A 25,889-nucleotide genomic window follows, 5' to 3' on the forward strand; every position below is an offset into this window, starting at 1 on the left:
CCACCAGGCTCCCCCGTCCCTGGGATTCTCCAGGCAAGAACACTGGAGTGGGTTGCCATTTCCTTCTCCAATGTGTGAAAATGGAAAGTGAAAAGTGAAAGTGAAGTCGCTCAGTCGTGTCCGACCCTTAGCGACCCCACAGACTGCAGCCTACCAGGCTCCTCCATCCATGGGATTTTCTAGGCAAGAGTACTGGAGTGGCTTGCCATTGCCTTCTCCGAATACAGCTAGCAGAATGATCAAAATCCAAAACATCGACAATACCAAATGCTGATGGGGATGTGGAGCAACAGGAACTCTCACATTGGTGGGAATGCAAGATGATATAGCCACTTTGGAAGACAGTTTGGCAGTTCCTTGTAAAACTAAACTAAACTCTCATCATATAATCAAGCCATCATGCTCCTTGGTATTTACTCAAAGGAGCTGAAAATGTATGTCTACACACAAAACTGCACACAGACTGTTTATAGCAGCTTTATTCATAACCAAACACTGAAAGCAAACAAGATGTCCTTCGGGAGGTAAATGGATAAATTGCAATATATGCACACAATGGACTATTACTCAGCACTAAAGTGAAATGAGCTAAGAGGCCATGAAAACACATGGAGAAACTTTCAATGCATATCATTAAATGAAATAAGGCAATATAAAAAGGCAACATGCCATATGATTCCAACTATATTACATTCTGGAAAAGGCAGAACTATAGAAACAGTAAAAAGACCAGTGGTTGCTATGGGTTGGAAAGGAGGAAGAGAAGAGCTGACAGGGCCCAGAGAATGTGAGGGGCAGTGAGACTATACAGTGTGATATTACAACGGTGGATATATGTCATTACACACTTGTCAAAATCCACAGAATTTACAGTGTCAGGAGTGAACCCGAATGTAAACTATAGACTTTGGGTGTTTATGATGTGTCAGTAAAGGTTCAACTGTAACAAAGGTATCACTCTGCTGCAGGATGCTCATGGTATAGTGAGAGACGCTGCCTGAACGTAGGGGCAGGGAAAATATGGGGACTCCATGTATTTTCTGTTCAAGTTTGCTGTCAACTTAAAACTGCTCTAAAATTTTTACTTTTAAAAACTAATCCAAGACCCGAGAGACGCCCGGCTCCCGGCGGCGCAGACGCGAGAGACGCCCGGCTCCCGGCGGCGCAGACGCGAGAGACGCCCGGCTCCCGGCGCAACCGACCACGTGCAGAATCGTGGCTGAGAGGAGCTGCCCCGCGCCCAGGGTTGGGGCGGTGGCCGAGAGGAGCTGTACCACGTCCAGGAGGTGGTGGCTGCTTGGGCACCGGAGGGCCGAGAGGAGCTGATCTACATTCAAAGCAGGAGGGACGGCCTTGAGGAGATACCCCTCCTCCAAGGTAGGGTACAGCGGCTGCGCCTTGCTGGAGCGGCTGGGAAGGGATACTCCACGACCAGGTGGAATATAGGAATCCAGTGTTCTGGGGAGGAAGGAACAAGACGGCGAGACCACTTTCTTCCCCACAAATTCATCAAAAGAACATTTGAACGTGGAGTAAAGTCCACAAAACAACTTCTGAATACTGGCAGAGGACATCAGGCTCCCAGAAAAGCAGCCCATTGTCTTCTAAAGGAAAGAGAAGAAATTCAGCTCCACCTACCAGAACACTGACACATGCTTCCCTAACCAGGGAACCCGGACAAGTCACCTGTCCAACCCCACACACAGCGAAGAAACTACATAATAAAGAGAACTCCACAAACTGCAAGAAGAGGGAAAGGACACCCCAAGCAAAGCAATATAAGCAAGATGAAGAGGCAGAGAAATACCCAGCAAGTAAAGGAACAAGATAATTGCCCACCAACACAAACAAAAGAAGAAGATATAGGGAATCTACCTGATAAAGAATTTCGAATTTTGATGGTGAAAATGATTCAAAATCTTGAAAGTAAAATGGAGTTACAGATAAATAACCTGGAGAAAAGGATTGAGAAGATGGAAGAAAGATTTAATAAGGACTTAGAAGAAATAAAAAAGAGTCAATATACAATGAATAATGCAATAGATGAGATCAGAAACACTCTGGAGGGAACAAACAGTAGAATAACAGAGGCAGAAGACAGGATAAGCGAACTAGAAGATAGAATTGTAGAAATAAATGAAACAGAGAGGAAAAAAGAAAAACGAATTAAAAGAAATGAGGACAATATTAGAGACCTCTGGGACAATGTTAAACGCTCCAACATTCGAATCATAGGAGTCCCAGAAGAAGAAGACAAAAAGAAAGACCATGAGAGAATACTTGAGGAGATAATAGTTGAAAACTTCCCTAAAATAGGGAAAGAAATAATCACCCAAGTCCAAGAAATCCAGAGAGTCCCCAACAGGATAAACCCAAGGCGAAATACTCCAAGACACATATTAATCAAATTAACAAAGATCAAACACAAAGAACAAATATTAAAAGCAGCAAGGGAAAAGCAGCAAATAACACTCAAGGGGATTCCCATAAGGATAACAGCTGATCTTTCAACAGAAACTCTTCAGGCCAGAAGGGAGTGGCAAGATATACTTAAAGTGATGAAAGAAAATAACCTACAGCCCAGATTACTATACCCAGCAAGGATCTCATTCAAATATGAAGGAGAAATCAAAAGCTTTACAGACAAGCAAAAGCTGAGGGAATTCAGCATCACCAAACCAGCTCTCCAACAAATGCTAAAGGATCTTCTATAGACAGGAATCACAGAAAGAGTATAAACTTGAACCCAAAGCAATAAAGAAAATGGCTACGGGATCGTACTTTTCAATAATTACCTTAAACGTAAATGGGTTGAATGCCCCAACCAAAAGACAAAGGCTGGCTGAATGGATACAAAAACAAGACCCCCATATATGTTGTCTGCAAGAGACCCACCTCAAAACGAGGGATGCATACAGACTGAAAGTGAAGGGCTGGAAAAAGATAGTCCATGCAAATAGAGACCAAAAGAAAGCAGGAGTAGCAATACTCATATCAGATAAAATAGACTTTAAAACAAAGGCTGTGAAACGAGACAAAGAAGGAAACTACATAATGATCAAAGGATCAATCCAAGAAGAAGATATAACAATTATAAATATTTATGCACCTAACATAGGAGCACCGCAATATGTAAGACAATTACTAACAAGTATGAAAGGGGAAATTAACAATAACACAATAATAGTGGGAGATTTTAACACCCCACTTACATCTATGGATAGATCAACTAAACAGAAAATTAACAAGGAAACACAATCTTTAAATGATATAATAGAACAGTTAGACCTAATAGATATCTATAGGACATTTCACCCCAAAACAATGAATTTCACCTTTTTCTCAAGCGCACACGGAACCTTTTCCAGGATAGATCACATCCTGGGACATAAATCTAGCCTAGGTAAATTCAAAAAAATTGAAATCATTCCAAGCATCTTTTCTGACCACAATGCAGTAAGATTAGATCTCAATTACAGGAGAATAACTATTAAAAGTGCCAACATATGGAGACTGAACAACACGCTGCTGAATAATGAACAAATCATAGAAGAAATCAAAAGAGACATCAAAATATGCATAGAAATGAATTAAAATGAAAACACAACAACCCAAAACCTCTGGGACACTGTAAAAGCAGTGCTAAGGGGGAAGTTCATAGCAATACAGGCACACCTCAAGAAACAAGAAAAAAGTCAACTAAATAACCTAACTCTACATCTAAAGCAACTAGAAAAGGAAGAAATGAAGAACCCCAGGGTCAGTAGAAGGAAAGAAATCATAAAAATTAGGGCAGAGATAAATGCAAAAGAAACAAAAGAGACCATAGCAAAAATCAACAAAGCCAAAAGCTGGTTCTTTGAGAAGGTGAATAAAATTGACAAACCACTAGCCAGACTCATCAAGAAACAAAGGGAGAAGAACCAAATCAATAAAATTAGAAATGAAAATGGAGAGATCACAACTGACAACACAGAAATACAAAGGATTGTTAGAGAATACTATCAGCAATTATATGGCAATAAAATGAATAACCTGGAAGAAATGGACGAATTCCTAGAAAAGTACAACTTTCCAAAACTGAACCAGGAAGAAATAGAAAATCTGAACAAACCCATCACAAGCACGGAAATTGAAACTGTAATCAAAAATCTCCCAGCAAACAAAAGCCCAGGTCCAGACGGCTTCACAGCTGAATTCTACCAAAAATTTAGAGAAGAGCTAACACCTATTCTACTCAAACTCTTCCAGAAAATAGCTGAGGAAGGGAAACTTCCAAACTCATTCTATGAGGCCACCATCACCCTAATCCCAAAACCTGGTAAAGACCCCACAAAAAAAGAAAACTATAGGCCAATATCACTGATGAACATAGATGCAAAAATCCTTAACAAAATTCTAGCAATCAGAATCCAACAACACATTAAGAAGATCATACATCATGACCAAGTGGGCTTTATCCCAGGAATGCAAGGATTCTTCAATATCCGCAAATCAATCAACGTAATACACCACATTAACAAACTGAAAAATAAAAATCATATGATTATCTCAATAGATGCAGAGAAAGCCTTCGACAAAATTCAACATCCATTTTTGATAAAAACCCTCCAGAAAGTGGGAATTGAAGGGACATACCTCAACATAATAAAAGCTATATATGACAAACCCACAGCAAACATTATCCTCAATGGTGAAATACTGAAAGCATTTCCCCTAAAGTCAGGAACAAGACAAGGGTGCCCACTCTCACCACTACTATTCAACATAGTTCTGGAAGTTTTGGCCACAGCAATCAGAGCAGAAAAAGACATAAAAGGAATACAAATTGGAAAAGAAGAAGTAAAGCTTTCACTGTTCGCTGATGACATGATCCTCTACACAGAAAACCCTAAAGACTCTACCAGAAAACTACTAGAGCTAATCAATGATTACAGTAAAGTTGCAGGATATAAAATCAACACACAGAAATCCCTTGCATTCCTATACACTAATAATGAGAAAATAGAAAGAGAAATTAAGGAAACTATTCCATTCACTGTTGCAACGAAAACAATTAAATACTTAGGAATATATCTACCTAAGGAAACAAAAGACTTGTACATAGAAAACTATAAAACACTAGTGAAAGTAATCAAAGAGGACACTAATAGATGGAGAAATATACCGTGTTCGTGGATTGGAAGAATAAATATTGTAAAAATGAGTATACTACCCAAAGTAATATATACATTCAATGCAATCCCTATCAAGCTACCAACAATATTTTTCACAGAACTAGAACAAATAATCTCACAATTTGTATGGAAATACAAAAAACCTCGAATAGCTAAAGCAATTTTGAGGAAGAAGAATGGAACTGGGGGAATTAACCTGCCAGACTTCAGGCTCTATTACAAAGCCACAGTCATCAAGACAGTATGGTACTGGCATAAAGACAGAAATATAGATCAATGGAACAAAATAGAAAGCCCAGAGATAAACCCACGCTCCTATGGACACCTTATCTTCGACAAAGGAGGCAAGAATATAAAATGGAGAAAAGACAGTCTCTTTAACAAGTGGTGCTGGGAAAACTGGTCAGCCACTTGTAAAAGAATGAAACTAGAACACTTCCTAACACCATACACCAAAATAAACTCAAAATGGATTAAAGATCTAAATGTAAGACCAGAAACTATAAAACTCCTCGAGGAGAATGTAGGCAAAACACTCTCCGACATAAATCACAGCAGGATCCTCCAAGACCCACCTCCCAGAATATTGGAAATAAAAGCAAAAATAAACAAATGGGACCTAATTAAAATCAAAAGCTTCTGCACAGCAAAGGAAACTCTAAGCAAGGTGAAAAGACAGCCTTCAGAATGGGAGAAAATAATAGCAAATGAAGCAACTGATAAAGGATTAATCTCCAAATTATACAAGCAGCTCCTGCAGCTTAATTCCAGAAAACTAAGTGACCCAATCAAAAAATGGGCCAAAGAACTAAACAGACATTTCTCCAAAGAAGACATAAAGATGGCTAACAAACACATGAAAAAATGCTCAACATCCCTCATCATCAGAGAAATGCAAATCAAAACCACAATGAGATAGCATTTCACACCAGTCAGAATGGCTGCTATCCAAAAGTCTACATGCAATAAATGCTGGAGAGGGTGTGGAGAAAAGGGAACCCTCTTACACTGTTGGTGGGAATGCAAACTAGTACAGCCACTATGGAGAACAGTGTGGAGATTCCTCAGAAAACTGGAAATAGAACTGCCATATGATCCAGCGATCGCACTCCTGGGCATACACACCGAGGAAACCAGAATTGAAAGAGACACATGTACTCCAATGTTCATTGCAGCACTGTTTATAATAGCCAGGACATGGAAGCAACCTAGATGTCCATCTGCAGATGAATGGATAAGAAAGCTTTGGTACATATACACAATGGAGTATTTCTCAGTCATCAAAAAGAATGCATTTGAATCAGTTTTAATGAGGTGGATGAAATTGGAGCCAATTATACAGAGTGAAGTAAGCCAGAAAGAAGAACATCAATACTGTATATTAACGCATATATATGGAATTTAGAAAAATGGTAACCTGAACCCTGTATAAGAGACTGCAAAAGAGACATAGGCATTTAGAACAGTCTTTGGGACTCTGTGGGAGAGGGTGAAGGTGGAATATTGGGGAGAATGGAATTGTAGCATGTATATTATCATAAGTGACCAGTCCAGGTTTGACGCATAAATTTTCCTCTGTTCAAAAAAAATAAAATAAAATAAAATACTCTTTACTATGCAAAACAAAAAAAACTAATCCAAAAGAAAAAATATGGAAAAACCTGCAAAAATCAGATTTAAATCGCTAAATATACAAGGTATAAACATGCCCATTAAATGACAGAGACTGACAGAGTAAATAATAAAGCAAGACAACCATACACTGTCTTAAGGAAACACATTTGAAATATAAAAGAAGTATGTTAAAAATAAAAGTATATAAAAACATACAGTGTTAACATCTAAAGAATGCTAGCATTGCTATGGCAATATGCTGCTACTGCTGCTAAGTCACTTCAGTCGTGTTCGACTCTGTGCGACCCCATAGACGGAAGCCCACCAGGCTCCCCCGTCCCTGGGATTCTCCAGGCAAGAACACTGGAGTGGGTTGCCATTTCCTTCTCCAATGTGTGAAAGTGAAAAGTGAAAGTGAAGTCGCTCAGTCGTGTCCAACCCATAGCGACCCCATGGACTGCAGCCTACCAGGCTCCTCCATCCATGGGATTTTCTAGGCAAGAGTACTGGAGTGGCTTGCCATTGCCTTCTCCGTATGGCAATATATGAAGTTTATGGCAATATAAAACAAAGTAAACTTCAAAACAAGGAATATTATGAGCGATAAAAAAGGGTATTTCGTAATGATAAACAGGGCAATTCATCAGGACACACATAAATCCTAAATATTGGACTGACTAAAATAGTTCATTCAAGTTGTTCCATAAGATGTTATGGAACAAATTTTTTGGCCAATGCAATATATATGCACCTAACAGAGATTTATATCGAAGGTTAAAAGGTAAAATAAACAAATCCACAACTATATTTAAATATTTCAACACTGATCCTGCAGCAATTAAAGGAAAAACTAGGAAAACATCAGCAAAAATAAAGAATTCCTGAATGATACTATAACCAACTTCACTGACATATAGAACACTCTACCCAAATATATTAGGTTGGTGAAAAAATAATTGCAGTTTTCCATTGTTGAACTTTGCTATTTGATATTGGAATACATTCTTAAATAAATGTGGTTATGTTATACAACATTTTAATGTATACATCGCTTTATGTTTTTTTGCTAATGACTTATTATTTGCTGTGTATCCTACAATTCAATTCAGTTCTGACATTCAGATTCCATGGCCAAGTTCTACAAGACTGAATACCCATGCCATCCTCTGACTTTAGATGACAATTCCAAGTCCAGGTTGCCACCTGAGCAGTGGCTATAAAGCAGGCTTCCATAACCCTTTCCTTGGGTTCAATTTAATTTGCTATAATGGGTTACAGAACTCAGAGAAACATTTCAATTACTAGATTACTGGTTTATTATAAAAAGATATTGGAGAAAGAAATGACAACCCATTCCAGTATTCCTGCCTGGAGAATCCCATAGACAGTGGAGCCAAGTGGGCTACAGTCCATGGAGGTCACAGGGAAGTTGGACACAAGTTAGCAATTAAACAATGACAACAATAAAAGGGTAGAACTTCATACCACACACAAAAAGTAACTCAAAGTGAATTAAAAATCTGAACGTAAGATCAGAAACCATAAAAATCCTGGAAGAAAACTTAGATGATAAGCTCCTTGTCCTCAGTCTTAGAAATGACGTTTTGGATTTGACACTGAAAAGAAAGGCAGCAAAGGCAAAAATAAACAAGGAGGACTACATCAAACTAAAAACCTATGGCACAAAAAAGAGACTATCAAAAAATGAATGAGAGAAAACATTTGCAAAAATGCCCAAAATATATAAAAGAACGTCCACAACTCACCATCAAAGAAAAAAACAACCCTAAAAACTTCAACTAAAAAAATAAGCAGAGGATCTGAATAGACATTTCCACCTCCTCCCAAATATACAGACAGCCAACAGGTAAATGAAAAGGGGCTGCTTGATACAAACAATCATCTTCCCTGGTGGCTCAGATGGTAAAGAATCTGCCTGCAATGCAGGAGGCCTGGTTTCGATCCCTGGTTTGGGAAGATCTCTTAAGGGAATGGCTACCCACTCCAGTATTCTCAACTGGAGAATTCCATGGACAGAGGAGCCTAGCAGGCTACAGTCCATGGGGTCGCAGAGTTGGTCACAACTGAGGGACTAACACAGGGAATGCAAACCAAACCACGATGAAATATCACCTAACACCTGGTAGAATGATTATTATCAAATAGAATAGAAATAACAAGTACTGATGAAGATGTAGAGAAAAAGTAATCCCTGTGCACTGTTGGTAGGAATGTAAATTGGTGCGGATACCATACAAAATGGTATAAAGAAGCACCATATCATCCAGCAACCTCTGGGTATTTATCTGAAGGAAACAAAAATACCAACTCAAAAAGATATCTGCACACCCATATTGACTGCAGCATTTACACAATTTAAGTGTTCATTGACAGAAGAATGGATAAAGAAGTTGTAGCAAGGAGGAAATCCCACAATTTGGAATAACAATGAATGAACCTTGAGGGCATTATGCTAAGTAAAACAAGTCAGCCAAATACTGTATGAACTTACTTACATGTGAAATCTATTCAACAGAAACAATAAAGAAAACCAAAGTCACAGAAACAGAGAATAGATGGGTGGTTGCCAGAGGCAGCATGCAGGGGGTGGGCAAAAGAGTTAAAGGTGCTCAAAAAGTAAACACTTCCAGTTATACACTAATTAGTCTTGGGGATGCAATGTACAGCACGGTATTTCTTTTATATATAAATATATATACACACATATATATTAACTGTATATTAATAATACTGTATTCTATGATTAAAAGTTGCTGAGAATAAATCTTAAAAGTCTTCCTCACAAGAAAAAAAATTTTAACTCTGTGGTGATGGATGTTTAGCACACTTGTGATCATTTCACAATACATACATATATCTAATCCTGTTTTAATCCTATTGTATGAAGGTCATGTATGGATGTGAGAGTTGGACTGTGAAGAAAGCTGATCGCCGAAGAATTGATGCTTTTGAACTGTGGTGCTGGAGAAGACTCTTGAGAGTCCCTTGGACTGCAAGGAGATCCAACCAGTTCATTCTAAAGGAGATCAATCCTGGGTGTTCATGGGAAGGACTGATGCTAAAGCTGAAACTCCAATACTTTGGCCACCTCTTGCAAAGAGTTGACTCACTGGAAAAGACTCTGATGCTGGGAGGGATTGGGGGCAGGAGGAGAAGTGGACGACAGAGAATGAGATGGCTGGATGGCATCACTGACTCGATGGACATGAGTTTGTGTGAACTCCGGGAGCTGGTGACGGGCAGGGAGGCCTGGCGTGCTGTGATTCATGGGGTCGCAAAGAGTCGGACATGACTGAGCAACTGAACTGAACTGAATATAATGCTATATGTCAATTATATGTTTTGTTAATGAATGAAAAATAAATAAAAAGATATAACTCAAGAAAAGTCAAATGGAAGAGATACAGAGGGCAAGGTATGTGGGAAGGAGTGCAGAATTTTCACACCTTTTCCTGGCGTGCCACTCTCCCCAAATCTTCATATGTTCTCCAACCCAGAAGCTTTACAGACCCTCTGGGGTTTTCATGGAGTCATCATTACATCAGCATGACTGATTAACCATTGGCTATGAATGAAACTAATTTCCAACTCTTCTACCTTCCTCGGAGGTTTAGAGTGGGACTGAAGAGTTCCAACCTTCCAATTACATAGTTGACTCCATTAGCAACCTAATGGAGTTAGGTTGAACCTAACCAAGAATTAGCAATTCGGTGCTTTCCAAAAGTCACCTCATTAATATAACAAAAGCCACCTTTATTGCTCTCTTTACTTAGGAATTTCCAAAGGTTTTAGAAGATCTGTGCCAGAAAAGGATGAAGACCAAATATATATTTCTTATAAAATCAGTGTCTTCCAACTCAATACAAAGAAAATTTGATTTTTAAGAATGAGCAAAAGATATGAATAGACACTTCCAAGAAGATATACAAATGGTGTGTGCATGCGTGCATGCTCAGTTACTTCAATTGTGTCCAACTCTTTGCGACCCCACTGACTGTAGTCGGTGAGGCTCCTCTATCAATGGGATTTTCTCAGCAAAAAGACTGAAGTGGGTTGCCGTGCCCTCGTCCAGGGGATCTTCCCAACCGTGGGATCGAATCCATGTCTTCTGCATCTTCTGTACTGCAGGTGGATTCTTTACCCCTGAACCACTGGGCAAATATACCCAATATTATTCATCACTAGAGAAACTTCAGTTAAAGCCATAATGAGATACTACCATGCACCCACTTAAATGGCTACTGTTTTTTAAACTGATAATACCAAATGTTAACAGAGATGCAAGTGCAACTCTTACACATAGCTCACAAAGTAAAACTGTACAACCACTTTTGGAAAGAGTTTGGTAATTTCTTAAAAGTTAAACTTACTGTTTGACCCAACAATCTAACTTTTAGGTACAGACCCAAGAGAAATGAAGTCAATGTTCACACAAAGTATAAGCAAATGTTCAAAGCAGCTTTATTCATAATACCCCAAACAGGAAACAACCCCAGTATTATTTAATGATGAATGGAAAATAAATTGAGGTATATCAGTATAGAGAAACAATACTCAACAAGAAAAAGGAACAAACTATTGATACATATTGGATGACTCTCAAAAGCATCCTGTTAAAGAAACTAGACACAAAAAGCTAAGCATATTTAATTCCATTCATATGAAACTCTTGGAAAGTCAAAATTATAGTAAGTATTGGTTGTCTGTAGCTGTAGTTGGGGAAAGAGATCAACTACCAAGTGGCATGAAGGAATTCTGGGGGGAAGACTAAATGCTGTTTCTTGACTTTGACGGCAATTACACATCTAGATACATATGTTAAAACTCAAGCTGTACATTTCCAATGGACAGATTTTGCTATATGTAAATTAGGTTACTAAAGTTAATTTTTTAAAGTTATAGACAAAAGGACTTTTTAAAAACTTTTTATTTTGTATTGGGGTATAGCAAATTAACAATGTTGTGATAGTTTCAGGTGAACAGTGAAGGGACTCAGTTATACACATAGCATGTAGCCACTGTCCCCCAAACTCCCCTTCCATCCAGGCTGCCACATAACATTAAAATAGTTTTATGTGCTATACAGTAAGACCTTGTTGGCTATCTACTTTAAATATAGCAGTGTGTACATGCCCACCCCCAATTCCCTAAGTTTCCTTTACCCTATTCTTCCCTCCTGGCAACCATAAGCTCAGTCTGTGAGTCTGTTTCTGTTTTATAATCAGTTCATTTGTTTCTTTTTAGATTCCACATATAAGGGATGTCATACAATACTTCTCCTTCTCTGACTTACTTTACTCAATATGACACTCTCTATACCCACACATGTTGCTGCAAACAGCATTGTTTCATTCTTTCTAATGGCTGAGTGTTACTCCATTGTATACGTGACAAAAATTCAGCACCCATTTATGCCAGAAACTTTTCAGAAAGTGGGCATAGAGGGAACATACCTCAACATGATACAGGCAATATATGACAAACCTACAGTTAGCATTATACTTAATGGTGAAAAGCTGAAAGCATTCCCTCTAAGATCAGAAACAAGACCAGGATGTCCACTCTTACCACTTTTAGTCAACACAGATTTGGAAGTCCTACTTACAGCAATCAGAGAAGAAAAAGAACTAAAGGGAATCCAAATTGGGGAAGAAAAAGTTAAATGGTCACTGTTTGCAGGTGACATGATACTATACATAGAAGATCCGAAAGATCTACCAGAAAACTACTAGAACTCATCAATGAATTTGGTAAAGTTGCAGGTTACAAAATTAATACACAGAAATCTATTGCATTCCTATACACTAACAACAAAAGATCAGAAAGAGAAATTCAAGAAACAATTCCATTGACCACTGCATGAAAAAGAATAAAATACCTAGGAATAAACCTACCTAAGGGGACAAAAGATCTGTACTCCAAAAACTATAAGATACTGATGAAAGAAATAAAAGATGATACAAACAAGTGGAAAGATACACCACGTTCATGGACTGCAAGAATCAATATTGTTCAAAATGACTGTAATACCCAAGGCAATCTACAGATTCAATACAATCCCTATCAAATTACTAATGGCATTTTTCACAGAACTAGAACCCAAAAAAAAATCTCAAAATTTGTACAGAGCCACAAAAGACCCCAAATAGCCAAAGCAATCTTGAGAAAGAAAAATGCAGCTGGAGGAATCAGGCTCCCTGACTTCAGTCTATACTACAAAGCTACAGTAATCAAAACAGTATGGTACTGGCACAAGAATATTAATAGAAATATAGCTCAATGGAACAGGACAGAAAACCCAGAAATAAGCCCATGCAACTATGGCTAATTAATCTATGACAAAAGAGGCAAGACTATACAATGCTGGAAAGACAGTCTCTTCCAACAAATGGTGCTGGGAAAACTAGACAGTTACGTGTAGAAACAAAGCACTTTTATGTCTTTAATTTCCATGACCTTATTTTGAGCTCTACTTGTTCATCTTGCAAACTTTACCGGGTTTTTGTTGGTTCTAGTCTAATAATTTTTACTCAAAGTCCTTCAGCATTACAGTAACATAAAAATACCAGGACTGCAGTGTCAGGGCTGGCATTCAGGTGAAGATATTCATGAGGTAAGTTGCAAATATGCTTCTATAAATTTAATGAGAAGGTGGAACTAGAAATACAGATTTGGGAGTCATCTGCAGAAAATAGTAGAAACCAAGGAGTTGATAAAATAGTACTCTTTTCTCACTGCCAGGTCTCACTTCTTACCAAACCACAGAGCCACAGAAAATGCTTAAGTTAAATCTGAAATAAGTGAATGACTTGAATTTCAAAAGGGCAATTTTTCCATGAAAGTTCAGTTCAGTTCAGTTGCTCAGTCGTGTCCGACTCTCACAGCACGCCAGGCCCCCCTGCCCATCACCAACTCCCGGAGTTCACTCAAACTCGTGTCCACAGAGTCGGTGATGCCATCCAGCCATCTCATTCTCAGTCATCCCCTTCTCCTCCCGCCCCCAACCTTTCCCAGCATCAGAGTCTTTTCCAGTAACCACTAAATTTAAAGACAGTTTTGGTGTACTTATAGCTCCAAACTCAGACATCTTACCTGGTTCAATTTTTCACTGTGATTCAGCCTTGAAGTCTCCATTACATTTGATCTAGAATTCCTTTCCATGCCCAGTATTTGCTTTGATGGTTCCATGTTTGAAGTGGGTTGTGAAAAGCATGCCTTTGCTACTGGGAAGCCTATGGGATATGACCCTTGTTGCTTCATTCTAAAAGGCTGGGTGAAAATCTTACCTTTTGTGAATAAAAGAAGAGGAGAGAAAAATGATCACTACCAATTTCTAGTTTATTTTCTGGTGGCTATATATAGAGGTTAGGCCCTTAGAACTAAAAAGTCAGCTTGCATTTTCATATTATGCCAATAAACGTTACATACAATGGAAATGATTAGTCATCTACAGAAGAAAACCAAGAGATAATAAACGTGTTACTGAAAGATTGGGGGTTTCTAAAACTCTACTTAAGGACACCTGAAAATCATTACAAAGAGGCAGCACTCAATAGGTAAAAATCAAAACAGCTGTATCTTGTTTAGGAGACCATTAAGTCTTCAAAGAATCTGTTTGAATTATGCTTTTCAAACTGGATAACCATCTAGTGGTATGAGAGGAGAGGTGGAGAATGAGAAAAGCTACAGAATAAAGGATATTATCCTAGAGTATAGATTCTTTTCGTCAAGATTAGGAGGTAGGGAAACACCACAGGAGAAAGGTATATTGTTAAAAAACATGAAAGATAACTGAACCCCAGCAAGGCCTAGCTCTTTCTTTACCCTAAGATCAAGCTGACAAGAGAAAAAAATTACTTCCAAGATATCCTGATGAGGAATAACGGACTATGGGTGGAGAAAATCAACAATTCAATCACTGGGAAAGAATATCCACCCCCTGAACTGTGGTGTTGGAGAAGACTCTTGAGAGTCCCTTGGACTGCAAGGAGATCCAACCAGTCCATTCTAAAGGAGATCAATCATGGGTGTTCATTGGAGGGACTGATGCTGAAGCTGAGACTGCAATACTTTGGCCACCTCATGCGACGAGTTGACTCACTGGAAAAGACTCTGATGCTGGGAAAGGTTGGGGGCGGGAGGAGAAGTGGACGACAGAGAATGAGATGGTTGGATGGCATCACCGACTCTGTGGACATGAGTTTGGGTGAACTCCGGGAGTTGGTGATAGACAGGGAGGCCTGGCGTGCTGTGATTCATGGGGTCGCAGAGAGTCGGACACGACTGAGCGACTGAACTGAACAGTTCAATAAACTATCAAACTGCTTTATACAACTCAACCTCATGTAAGTTGAATAGCATGAGTTACTCTCCCAAAGTTTGAGCACCTCAAGAATACTGACACAGGGAGTTCCCAGGTGGCCTACTAATTAGGATTCAGCACTTTTCACAGCTGTGGTCTGGGTTCCATCCCTGGTCATGGAACAGAGATCCCACAAGTGGCATGGCACAGCCAAAAAATTTTTAAAAATAAGAATACTGATGCCGTTGAGGTTTAGACTCAAAACACTCAGTGGCCACCATAGTCTTCCTTGACTAGAACCTGTAAACCCTTCACCATATCCTTTTCATATTACACTTCCCATCACAATTTAAATATTAGTTTATAAATTCATGATAATCTCATGATTTTTCTGTATTAACACAGATTTTGAGAAAAAGAAAAATCACTGAAATGGGCGTTCAGTTCAGTTCAGTTCAGTCGCTCAGTCGTGTCCGACTCTTTGCGACCCCATGAATCACAGCATGCCAGGGCTCCCTGTCCATCACAAACTCCCAGAGTTCACTCAAACTCATGTCCATAGAGTCGGTGATGCCATCCAGCCATCTCATTCTCTGTCATCCCCTTCTCCTCCCATCCCCAATCCTTCCCAGCATCAGAGTCTTTTCCAGTGAGTCAACTCGTCGCATGAGGTGGCCAAAGTATTGGAGTTTCAGCTTTAGCATCAGAGTTCCCCAAATAGGCAGTGAATGGATTCTATACTGTCAAGGGTCTAGAGAGACATTATATCAATAATCATATTAGTCTTCTGAGCCTCTAAGAGAGAGAGTAATCGGGTAAGCGGAGCACTGAATGAGCAGTAATAAGAGTTCAGTACCTAACTTTAGCTGTACCACTTTTCTAGCCATGAAATTTTTGAAAAGTCATTCAATTTTTTTGAGTTTTGGCTTTCTGATCTGTAAGACAGTTACTCACCCAACCTGTCTATAGTATGAGAATCCACAGTAAAATGCTATACAAATACAGTGGTGATCATTACACTACATAAATTAGTACAATGCCTGCTAGGGTATAAAAGATTCAGTGACAGCCAAGATCAGATAGCAAATGCCATAGACCAGTATTATTTTTTAAACTTTTCATTTTTTATGCTATATCTTCTTTACTGGAACACACATAACTGATATTCATTTACAGCACTCCAAAGAGAGCTGCTTTTATGTTTTCATAATAGTAGCTACCACTTAGTGTAGGTTTACTAAATGCCAGGCACTTTACAGATCTTGTCTCATTTAATCCTCAGCATGACTCCAAGAGCCAAGTATAATTATTCCCATTATAGAGATGAGGGGACCAAGAGATTGGCCATTTTAAGTAACTTGCCTGAGATAACACGGCTAGCAAGTGGGAGAGCCATGATTCAACTTCAACAAACTAATGGAGCTTAGCCATTACATGCATACATATATACACATATGTACAACAGCTCCAAAATTTGCTGATCTGCAATACAGTTACTTGTGCTAATGTGCTTACCTACAGGCCATCCTTTCTGCTTTTCCTCTGATACACTCTTCTTCAGCGTCAACAAAGAACCAGCTCTGGTCTGCTCCACAGAAATAACATCTGAAGCTGCATTCAGCACTTCGAACATTGAGAGGAAGCCATACTGCACATACTGGAATGATCGTCCAAATCGATTGGCAAATGCCTTTTCAAAATCAGAAAGGAGAACAGGAGATAACGCCAAGAGGTCTTTCAACTCACTCTTCACAACAGCTGGAAGAATAGGGGGCATCCTTCCTCGGTAAGGTACTCGCCGGCGAGAGCTGGGACCAGAGCAAACACTGGCCCTTCCCTTCTGCACGGAGTTTCGAACCTTATGGTTGCTCTTCTGTTTTGCAACTAAATTTGCTATTCCCTTGGTGGACTCATCTGGGATGGCTAAGGAGGTGTGAAGAAAAAAAAATCATATTTAGGTAAAAACTGACTCCCTTCTTCATTCTTTGCACCTGTGGTTATATAATTTTTTGCTCTCCAAGGACCTGTGTATCTAGCTGGCACGATAAACACAAATCCCTGGTTACTCCGTCTCTTGCATTTTAAACAACAGCTTGTTAGCTTCTCTACTGGAGGATGGAGAACAGTGGAACCCAACTTGTTAACACTGCTACTAATTAACTCTTGAAAGATCTGAAACTCTCGAGATGAACAATAAACTTCCCTACAATGATGTTTTTGTGCTTCACGAAATTTAAAACAAGATTCCATAATTAAAAAGTCCCTTTAAGTTTCTGACATAAGATATTAAAAGATGAAATCATATGCAAAACATAGTTTCTGTGCAAACACAGCATTGTGGGGAGGGTTTCCTGATTGTGCTAAATATCTAACCCTGCCCACAGGATCAAAGGTGCCTATGATCTCTCTTCTCCCTCAAGAAAGTAAAATCCCTTGCCTGGAATGCAGGATACTTGCAGAGCTAGAACAATTCTTTACCAAGTGATTATTATTACAAAGTTCATAGACCTCCAAATCTTAAACCTACCTTTCAGTATTACAGTACCATCCCCACAGGGGCAGACATTGACAACATCAGGCATATCCAACACCAGCTCCATGGTGGACCGATACCCAAGGATTCGGAGCGGTAAATGGTTACCAACCATCAGAAGGTACTCCTTTTCCAACTGCTGTGGGGTCAAACCATCTTTGGTGGAAATGAGAAGTGACCTTATTTCTTTCCTCAGGCATTCCTGTATACGCTCTTGGTCAGACATTGCACCCTACAAGATTTAAGACAGAAACATTGCTCATGAGGAAAAGCAGGCAAACCCAAGAGAAAAAATAATTTTAAAAAAAGTTTAAAATGGCCCAAAGTGGAATATAAACAACTGAGATGCGCATTTTAAAGGTAAACGAGGCAGAAACAATACCACGAGGGTGCTCTGAAACTTGGGTTTGGGAAAGCGCCTACATAATTCAAAGTCTAAATCCCAATCTGTGATGATTAACCCAAGTGTGCTTCAAGAAATCCCCGCCGCGACCTAACGTGTGAAAAGTTTAAGTTCCTGGCTCGTTTTTTTCGGTGAAGCCTTAACTCTGCTTGCCCCGGATCTTGTAGACTTCGTATCAGATACTCCCTCGCCCGCTCTTCCGGAAGCAGGACTGGGAAGGAGGCAAACGCAGAACGCCTTCTTCGGCAGTGCGAGCTGGGCTCCGCGGAATTACACTCAGACGGCAAACTGTCTGCAGAGCCCAAACCTACCGAGAGGCTCCCGCGTCGTCTTCCAAGTCAACCACCTTGTCGTCGCCCGCCCTCTCCCAACTGTGGTCCGCTTGGGCGCGGGGTGTTGACTCCTAACAACCCTACCTCCCGAAGTCTCTCAAGGAGACTGCCCACGGCCCTGGGTAAAAGAGGCAGGCGGGCGGGAAGCAGGCAGAGCACCCTTCGGCCGCCCCTCACTCTGGCGATGGCGCTGCCGTTGCGGGCCTGGCAACGTCAAAGGCGCACCCGAGCCAGCAGCCCCAGGCCCGCAGCTGTGCGGCGGCCCGCGCGCCTGCGCACTAGGGCCTGAGGGCGCGCGAGGTGAGCTCTGGGCGCCGCGTTCCGGCCCCGAGGGCTCACGGCCGGTGGGACGGTTAGGTAGGACTGGTGGCTCCGGGATCTGGCCTGGGTTCGGTCCCAGTCCTGAGGCCGCCTAGGTCCCCTCCCAGGCAGCTTTCTGGGATGGCCGGCGCCTACTTCTTGCGACGTGCTTGGGAGATACGAGGTGAGGCAGCGCGCACAAGAACCCCTCCAAACACCTCTAGGCCGGAGGAGAAGGAGGCTGCGAGGTTCTTAGCCTAGGTGTGCCTCTCAGTCACCCGTGGAGCTTCTTTAAGAAGTGAAAAAGATGCTCGGGCCTGATCAGCAGATACTCTGATTCTAGCAGGTCTGGGTCTATTGGAGACAATTCTGATGCTTGGTGGAGAAGCGCTGCTGAGCTAGATAGGTGCAACTCCTTTCAGAGCGGAATGGGCGGGGCAACGAGGGCTTCCTGAATGAGTGAACTTCACTGGAGATAAAACAGCTGGGAAACTAAAGAAGAGGATGTATTTGAGGAAATAACCTGGGGTGTATTTTACTGGATAGGCAGAATAAGCCAGATGTATAAGGGCCTTGAAAACCAGAAGATTTTGCCTAAAAATATACAATCTAATTAAAGGAACAAGCAAACCAAAAGTTAACCGAGGATGAGTCAAGAAAGAACCAGAGCACACACATCTACTTTCACCTAAAATCCCATGACATTAAGACAAAAACTCTAAGGAACAAAATGTTCCATCAGTGAACCAAGAATACTGAGTAATCTCAGAAATACAGAAAAGATTTGTGGGCTGGTTTATAGCAAAACGGACAGGGATTTAGTTAGCAAATTAACTAAAAGGAAACTGATGAGACATGAAGAATGGATCCAGCTGGACACTACTCCAACATCTGAATGACAGGTATTACACAAACAACAGAATGGTGCTGAGGGTTGGAGATTGGGAAAGAAGAAAATGTCTCAAATTTGAAGAAAAACACAAATTTTCAGATTAAATGGTTCCACTGAGTCCTTAGGATAACCAATAAACTTAAGATCCCATTCTAGACAACATCCAGAAGAAAGAGAAGAGCTTTTATATAGAAATAGTTTACCTAGAAAGCAATGTAAATTATATTGCCATTGGATTTCTCAATGGAGCAACGTCTTTAAAGCTGAAACTGAAATCCTTAATCCAGCCAAATCAGCATTTAAATGGAACACACAAAAATTCTGAAAATTTACCATCTCACTAAACAACCTGAGAGCAAAATGGACAATGAATTGAAAAACCATATCCCTGATTTTCACCCTATTATCTATGATAATAGGTAATATATGGTGCACTTACCACATGCTCTTAACATAGATTATCAATTTCTAACAATCTGAAAAAGTACAATTATGATCCCACTTTAAACTGAAGAAACTGACAGAAATGAACAAGGATGTAAAAAAGTGATAGGCAATAAAAACAAAACTCGTGATCGAATCTAGAAAGTTATTGGTGCATAATGTGAAAATAAGAGATTTTTACCAAGATATTCTGGACCTAAATCTCAGATCAATAACTGCAACCTGAGTGTCAGGGGCTGAGTTGCTTCAATAAGGGGACCCCATTTGGAAGAGTTAAGCTACACTTGAAATCATCACTTGCTTGGGTTTATAACACACTGTCATTCTCTGAGAACTGTCAGGCTTACGTAGTGGCTAAACTGGAATGAGGTGGGAACCATCACCTTAGCATCTTTCTTGCCTTTGATGGAGACACTCTGCAGGTATGTAGTAATGCTTTTGATGTACTATTTTGGCACTTCACTTGGCATTTTCTACCAGAATAGCCCTTACTCAATGAGTGAATGTGCCCATGTAAGAATTCTGTCAGTTGCTAAGATTACCTATTCCAGCTATTCACTTGGCAAGTAGGGTACTAACCACAGGATGAATTCACAGTCCTACTAGCTCTGCCCAAAGGTGAACTTGGATTAGAATTTAATTCATTTATCACCTAACCCCTATATTCTCAGAATGTTGACAGCACACAGTGACATTCATGTTCTTTTGAAATTAGTGACAGTTACTAAGAAGTTTGAGTTCCTCCTGTTTTCTAGCACATTTATCCATAAGGGGTTCCAAGGCCTTTGGGAAAAGGCTGGAGAAAAGGTTTGCAGTACTTAGGGACAGTGTATCAGCAGCATCCTTCTTTAAGAATATTTAGGCTACACTCCTGGGATCTAATTTAGTTCTTGGAACAGAACTGACAAGTCATGTTTCTCACTCAGAGTCCTCTGTTCCCCAGACCTAGAACTGTGTTTTGTTGGTTTGTTTGCTTTTGTAATTACACAAATCAAAAAGACTTGGTGAGTTGTTTGTTGATTTCATCCCTGCTGCTGCTGCTGCTAAGTCGCCTCAGTCGTGTCCAACTCTGTGCGACCCCATAGACGGCAGCCCACCAGTGTCCCCCGTCCCTGGGATTCTCCAGGCAAGAACACTGGAGTGGGTTGCCATTTCCTTCTCCAATGTGTGAAAGTGAAAAGTGAAAGTGAAGTCGCTCAGTCATGTCCGACTCATAGCGATCCCATGGACTGCAGCCTACCAGGCTCCTCCATCCATGGGATTTTCTAGGCAAGGGACCCTACAATTAATTACCACAACCAGACAGCTCTGTGAGTCAGACCAATGTGTTTTCCATCCTGCCTATTATGACCAGAGTGCACTTTTCTTCTGTTAATTAACTGTCTCCACCTGGTCTCCTCCCATTCCCCTGCTTGTATCTGGGAGTATATTTCCATTGCAGCTGCTCCCACCAGCATTCCTGCCTTAGAAAACAGCCAATAATGAGTTTTGTGTTGTGGTGTGTATGTGTGTTTTAAGCTTCTGAAGCTTTAATATATGCCCCATGACAAGCATGAGAGAATCTCTTGAAAACACTGTCCATGAAGGAGGAGGTGAGTTAGAAGCTCATGACAGAACTTGGGCAGCATTCCAACCTCCCAAAGTTTAACATTGTGCCAACTTGGGGTCATTTGATGTTACTGTTCAATTCTATTCCTCACAGCAATTACGCTAAACTTTTGCCATCCCTATTAAACTTTTTTTTACATATTCCTGCCTCACCACTAGAAAATGACTTGGCTCTGACTCCCAAAGACACACACAAAGAGAGGGAGAGACAGAGCAAGCAATTCTTTCTTTCTGACATCTTCCAGCCATTCCTTCTTGGCCAAATCCTTGAATAAACAGTCCACACTCACTTTTCCGCACTTTTTCATCCATCATTCCCTACTCAACCCAAAGCACTCGGTCTGCTACTCTGAACATCTTAGTTTTATCAAAACCACCAATGACAAATCTGACAAATGGTAAGAACTTTTCAATCTTTCCATGGTAGGTGATGGCTACTGTTTCCTCTCTGTGTCCCCTCCCTTTCTGAAAATCTCTCCTCTCTGGGTGTCTATAATGCTGCTTCATTGAGCTTGGCACCTAGGTTTCTGTTCTTATTTCCTATTTCTGTTATTCCACTAAATGTCCACACCTACCAGGGAAGGTCCTTGGCTTCTCCTTTTCAGTCTTCCCCCTCTTCCTGAGTGACCTTTTTCATTCTCACACCTTCAGCTTTGGCTCATGCCTTCCAAAATGCACGTTCATTCAAATAACACAGATTTTCTAGTTCCTACCATGTGCCAGGCACTGTTCTAGAATACGGAACTATAAGAGCAAGACAAAGTTCTGTTCTCCTGGACCTAACTAAGGACAAACAAAAAACAGATAAATATATAAAACATCAAGTAACGATAATTTAAGAAAAATAAACCAGGGTAAGCCAGAGTGAGAAGGGGTTGCTTTAAACAGAGTATTTAGAAAACACTTTGTTTAATCTCTAAGATAGGGATTCCCGACTTGTGGTTCCAGAGCATCAAAACAACCTAGAAACTTGTTAAAAATTATCAGACCCCACCCCCGACTTGCTCAACTAGAACCTGGGGGAAGGGGCAGGTAGAGCCCAACAATGCAGTTTAATTAGCCCTCCAGGTGATTCTGTGCTGTGATTACTCAGTTGTGTCCGACTTTTTGTGACCCCCATGGATTGTAGCCCACCAGGCTCCTTCTGCCATGGGGATTCTCCAGGCATGCCCTCCTCCAGGGGATCTTCTCAACCCAGGAACGGGTTCCCAGGAACCTAGGTCTCCCGCATTTCAGGCGGATTCTTTACCGTCTGAGCCACCAGGGAAGCCCAAGAACACTGGAGTGGGTAGCCTATCCCCTCTCCAGGGGATCTTCCCGACCCAGGTATGGGACAGGGGTCTCCTGTGTTACAAGTAGATTCTTTACCAGCTGAGCTATCAGGGAAGCCCCCAGGTGATTCTGATGGCCGCTGAAGTGAGAACTGCAGTTCCTACCCTACCCCCACCCCTGATTCATTGTCCTTAATAGATTACTGGTGTGAGGTCTATCGGATTGATTTTCTCAGCCCGTAAGGGTAGCTTGTGGAGAAGGCAATGGCAAGCCACTCCAGTACTGTCGCCTAGAAAATCCCATGGATGGAGGAGCCTGGTAGGCTGCAGTCCGTGGGGTCGCTAAGGGTCGGACACGACCGAGCGACTTCACTTTCACTTTTCACTTTCACACATTGGAGAAGGAAATGGCAACCCACTCCAGTGTTCTTGCCTGGAGAATCCCAGGGACGGGGGAGCCTGGTGGGCTTCCATCTATGGGGTCACACAGAGTCGGACACGACTGAAGTGACTTAGCAGCAGCAGCAAGGGTAGCTTGAGGGTTGGGGGAAAGGAGATGCTGGGGACCCCTCCAGTCAAAAGTAACCTCCACCCAGACTTTTCAGAAGGCGACCAAGTGGGGTCAGCTGGCATGCTCACAGCCCTCCAGGGATTAAAGTAAGAGCCAGACACTCACTGAATCTGCTGCAAGAAGCTGGGTGCTGCCAGTTTTCTTCTGAGTCCAGGAGCGCCAGACGAAGTGCGGAGGAACTTCCCTTCCGGTGCGCAAGAAGGCTGCGCAGCATAAAGCGAGGCCCACGAGGGGCGGGGGAGCGAGGTGAGGGGGTTCCTGCGCAGCAGCGTCAGCCCTTGCGGCCAATTCCTTGCCTGAAATTTTATCTTTATTTTGAAACACTGGTTTGGAAAAAGTTTGATTGAATTTGAAATCCACTTGTACCATCACAGGTACTCTGAAAGAAGAGAAACCATTACAACGAGCCTACACACTGCAACTGGAAAGAAGCCAGGGATCGCTGCAACTAGAGAAAGCCTGTGGACAGCCACCAAGATCCGGCACAGCCATAAATAAATCTTTTTTAAAAATTGTGTGAACACATTTCTCATCCATGGTAACAAAAAATATTTAAAGCTTATCAAAAACCCTTGATTAGGAATTTCATGTAGTCGTTTGGTCTGCTGGAAGGCCCAGTTCTTGAAACCCTCTGAGAATCACCTGCCCACCTCTTGCTGCTGCTAAGTCGCTTCAGTTGTGTCCGACTCTGTGCGACCCCATAGAGGGCAGACCACCAGGCTCCTCCGTCCCTGGGATTCTCCAGGCAAGAACACTGGAGTGGGTTGCCATTTGCCTCTCCAGTGCATGAAAGTGAAAAGTGAAAGTGAAGTTGCTCAGTCGCCTCGGACTCCTAGTGACTCCATGGACTGCAGCCTACCAGGCTCCTCTGTGCCCACCTCTTAATATGGTTTAAACTAGGTTTTCTCTGACTTTACTCAGGATTATTTGTCCCCTCCTTTGGGTCCTCATGATAACATATAGATATCTGTGGTTCTCAACCAGGAGCAATTTTGTCCCTATGGGACATTTCACAATGTCTGGGGTTTGGTACTACTGGCATCTTGTGGTGGGTAGAGGCCAGAGATGCTGCTAAAGATCTTACACAGGAAAGTCCCCTGCAACAGAGAATTATCTGGTCCAAAAGGTCGTCAGTGCTGAGGCGGAGAAACCCTGCTGTACATACTTCTGTCATACCATACACTATCACACCTATATGTTTACATATGTTTCTCCCTGTTCAGTTCAGTCACTCAGTCGTCTCCAACTCTCCATGACCCCATGAATCACAGCATGCCAGGCCTCCCTGTCCATCACCAACTACTGGAGTTCACTCAAACTCATGTCCACAGAGTCGGTGATGCCTTCCAGCCATCTCATTCTCTGTCGTCCCCTTCTCCTCCTGCCCCCAACCTTTCCTAGCATCAGAGTCTTTTCCAGTGAGTCAACTCATCGCATGAGGTGGCCAGAGTATTGGAGTTTCAGCTTTAGCATCAGTCCTTCCAATGAACACCCAGGATTGATCTCCTTTAGAATGGACTGGTTGGATCTCCTTGCAGTCCAAGGGACTCTCAAGAGTCTTCTCCAACACCACAGTTCAAAAGCATCAATTCTTCCGCGATCAGCTTTCTTCACAGTCCAACTCTCACATCCATACATGACCACTGGATAAACCATAGCCTTGACTAGACGGACCTTGGTTGGCAAAGTAATGTCTCTGCTTTTTAATATACTATCTAGATTGGTCATAACTTTCCTTCCAAGGAGTAATCATCTTCTAATTTCATGGCTGCAATCAGCATCTGCGGTGATTTTGGAGCCCAAAAAAACAAAGTCTGACACTGTTTCCACTGTTTCCCCATCTATTTCCCATGAAGCGATGGGACCAGATGCCATGATCTTTGTTTTCTGAATGTTGAGCTTCAAGCCAACCTTTTCACTCTCCTCTTTCACTTTCATCAAGAGGCTCTTTAGTTCTTCTTCACTTTCTGCCATAAGGGTGGTGTCATCTGCATATCTGAGGTTATTGATATTTCTCCCAGCAATCTTGATTCCAGCTTGTGTTTCTTCTAGCCCAGCGTTCCTCATGATGTACTCTGCATATAAGTTAAACAAGCAAGGTGACAATATACAGCCTTGACGTCCTCCTTTTCCTATTTGGAACCAGTCTATTGTTCCATGTACAGTTCTGACTGTGGCTCCCTGACCTGCATACAGGTTTCTCAAGAGGCAGGTCAGGTGGTCAGGTATTCCCATCTCTTTCAGAATGTTCCACAGTTTATTGTGATCCACACAGTCAAAGGCTTTGGCATAGTCAATGAAGCAGAAATAGATGTTTTTCTGGAACTCTCTTGCTTTCTCCATGATCCAGCGGATGTTGGCAATTTGATCTCTGGTGCCTCTGCCTTTTCTAAAACCTGCTTGAACATCTGGGAGTTCACG

The 25,889-nt window shown here is 41.4% G+C and overlaps 1 protein-coding gene across 1 annotated transcript in view; it reads right to left on the bottom strand.

Annotated features, from left to right (window-relative positions):
* The window catches only part of TDRD5 (tudor domain containing 5), an 85,158-nt gene extending 67,285 nt beyond the window's left edge, over window positions 1-17,873 (bottom strand). Inside the window, exons 1-3 of the mRNA XM_055418803.2 lie at window positions 17,642-17,873; window positions 16,630-17,037; window positions 13,905-14,098 (exon numbers count right to left, since the gene is read on the bottom strand). Of these exons, the coding sequence (XP_055274778.2) occupies window positions 13,905-14,098; window positions 16,630-17,037; window positions 17,642-17,873 (834 nt within the window). The remainder of the gene's footprint in view (window positions 1-13,904; window positions 14,099-16,629; window positions 17,038-17,641) is intronic.
* Between the last annotated feature and the right edge of the window lie 8,016 nt (window positions 17,874-25,889).

The sequence above is a fragment of the Moschus berezovskii genome, chromosome 17 (genome assembly GCF_049115385.1).
Source record: "Moschus berezovskii isolate FMDL1 chromosome 17, NW_MosBer_1.0, whole genome shotgun sequence".
Taxonomy (NCBI): Eukaryota; Metazoa; Chordata; class Mammalia; order Artiodactyla; family Moschidae; genus Moschus; species Moschus berezovskii.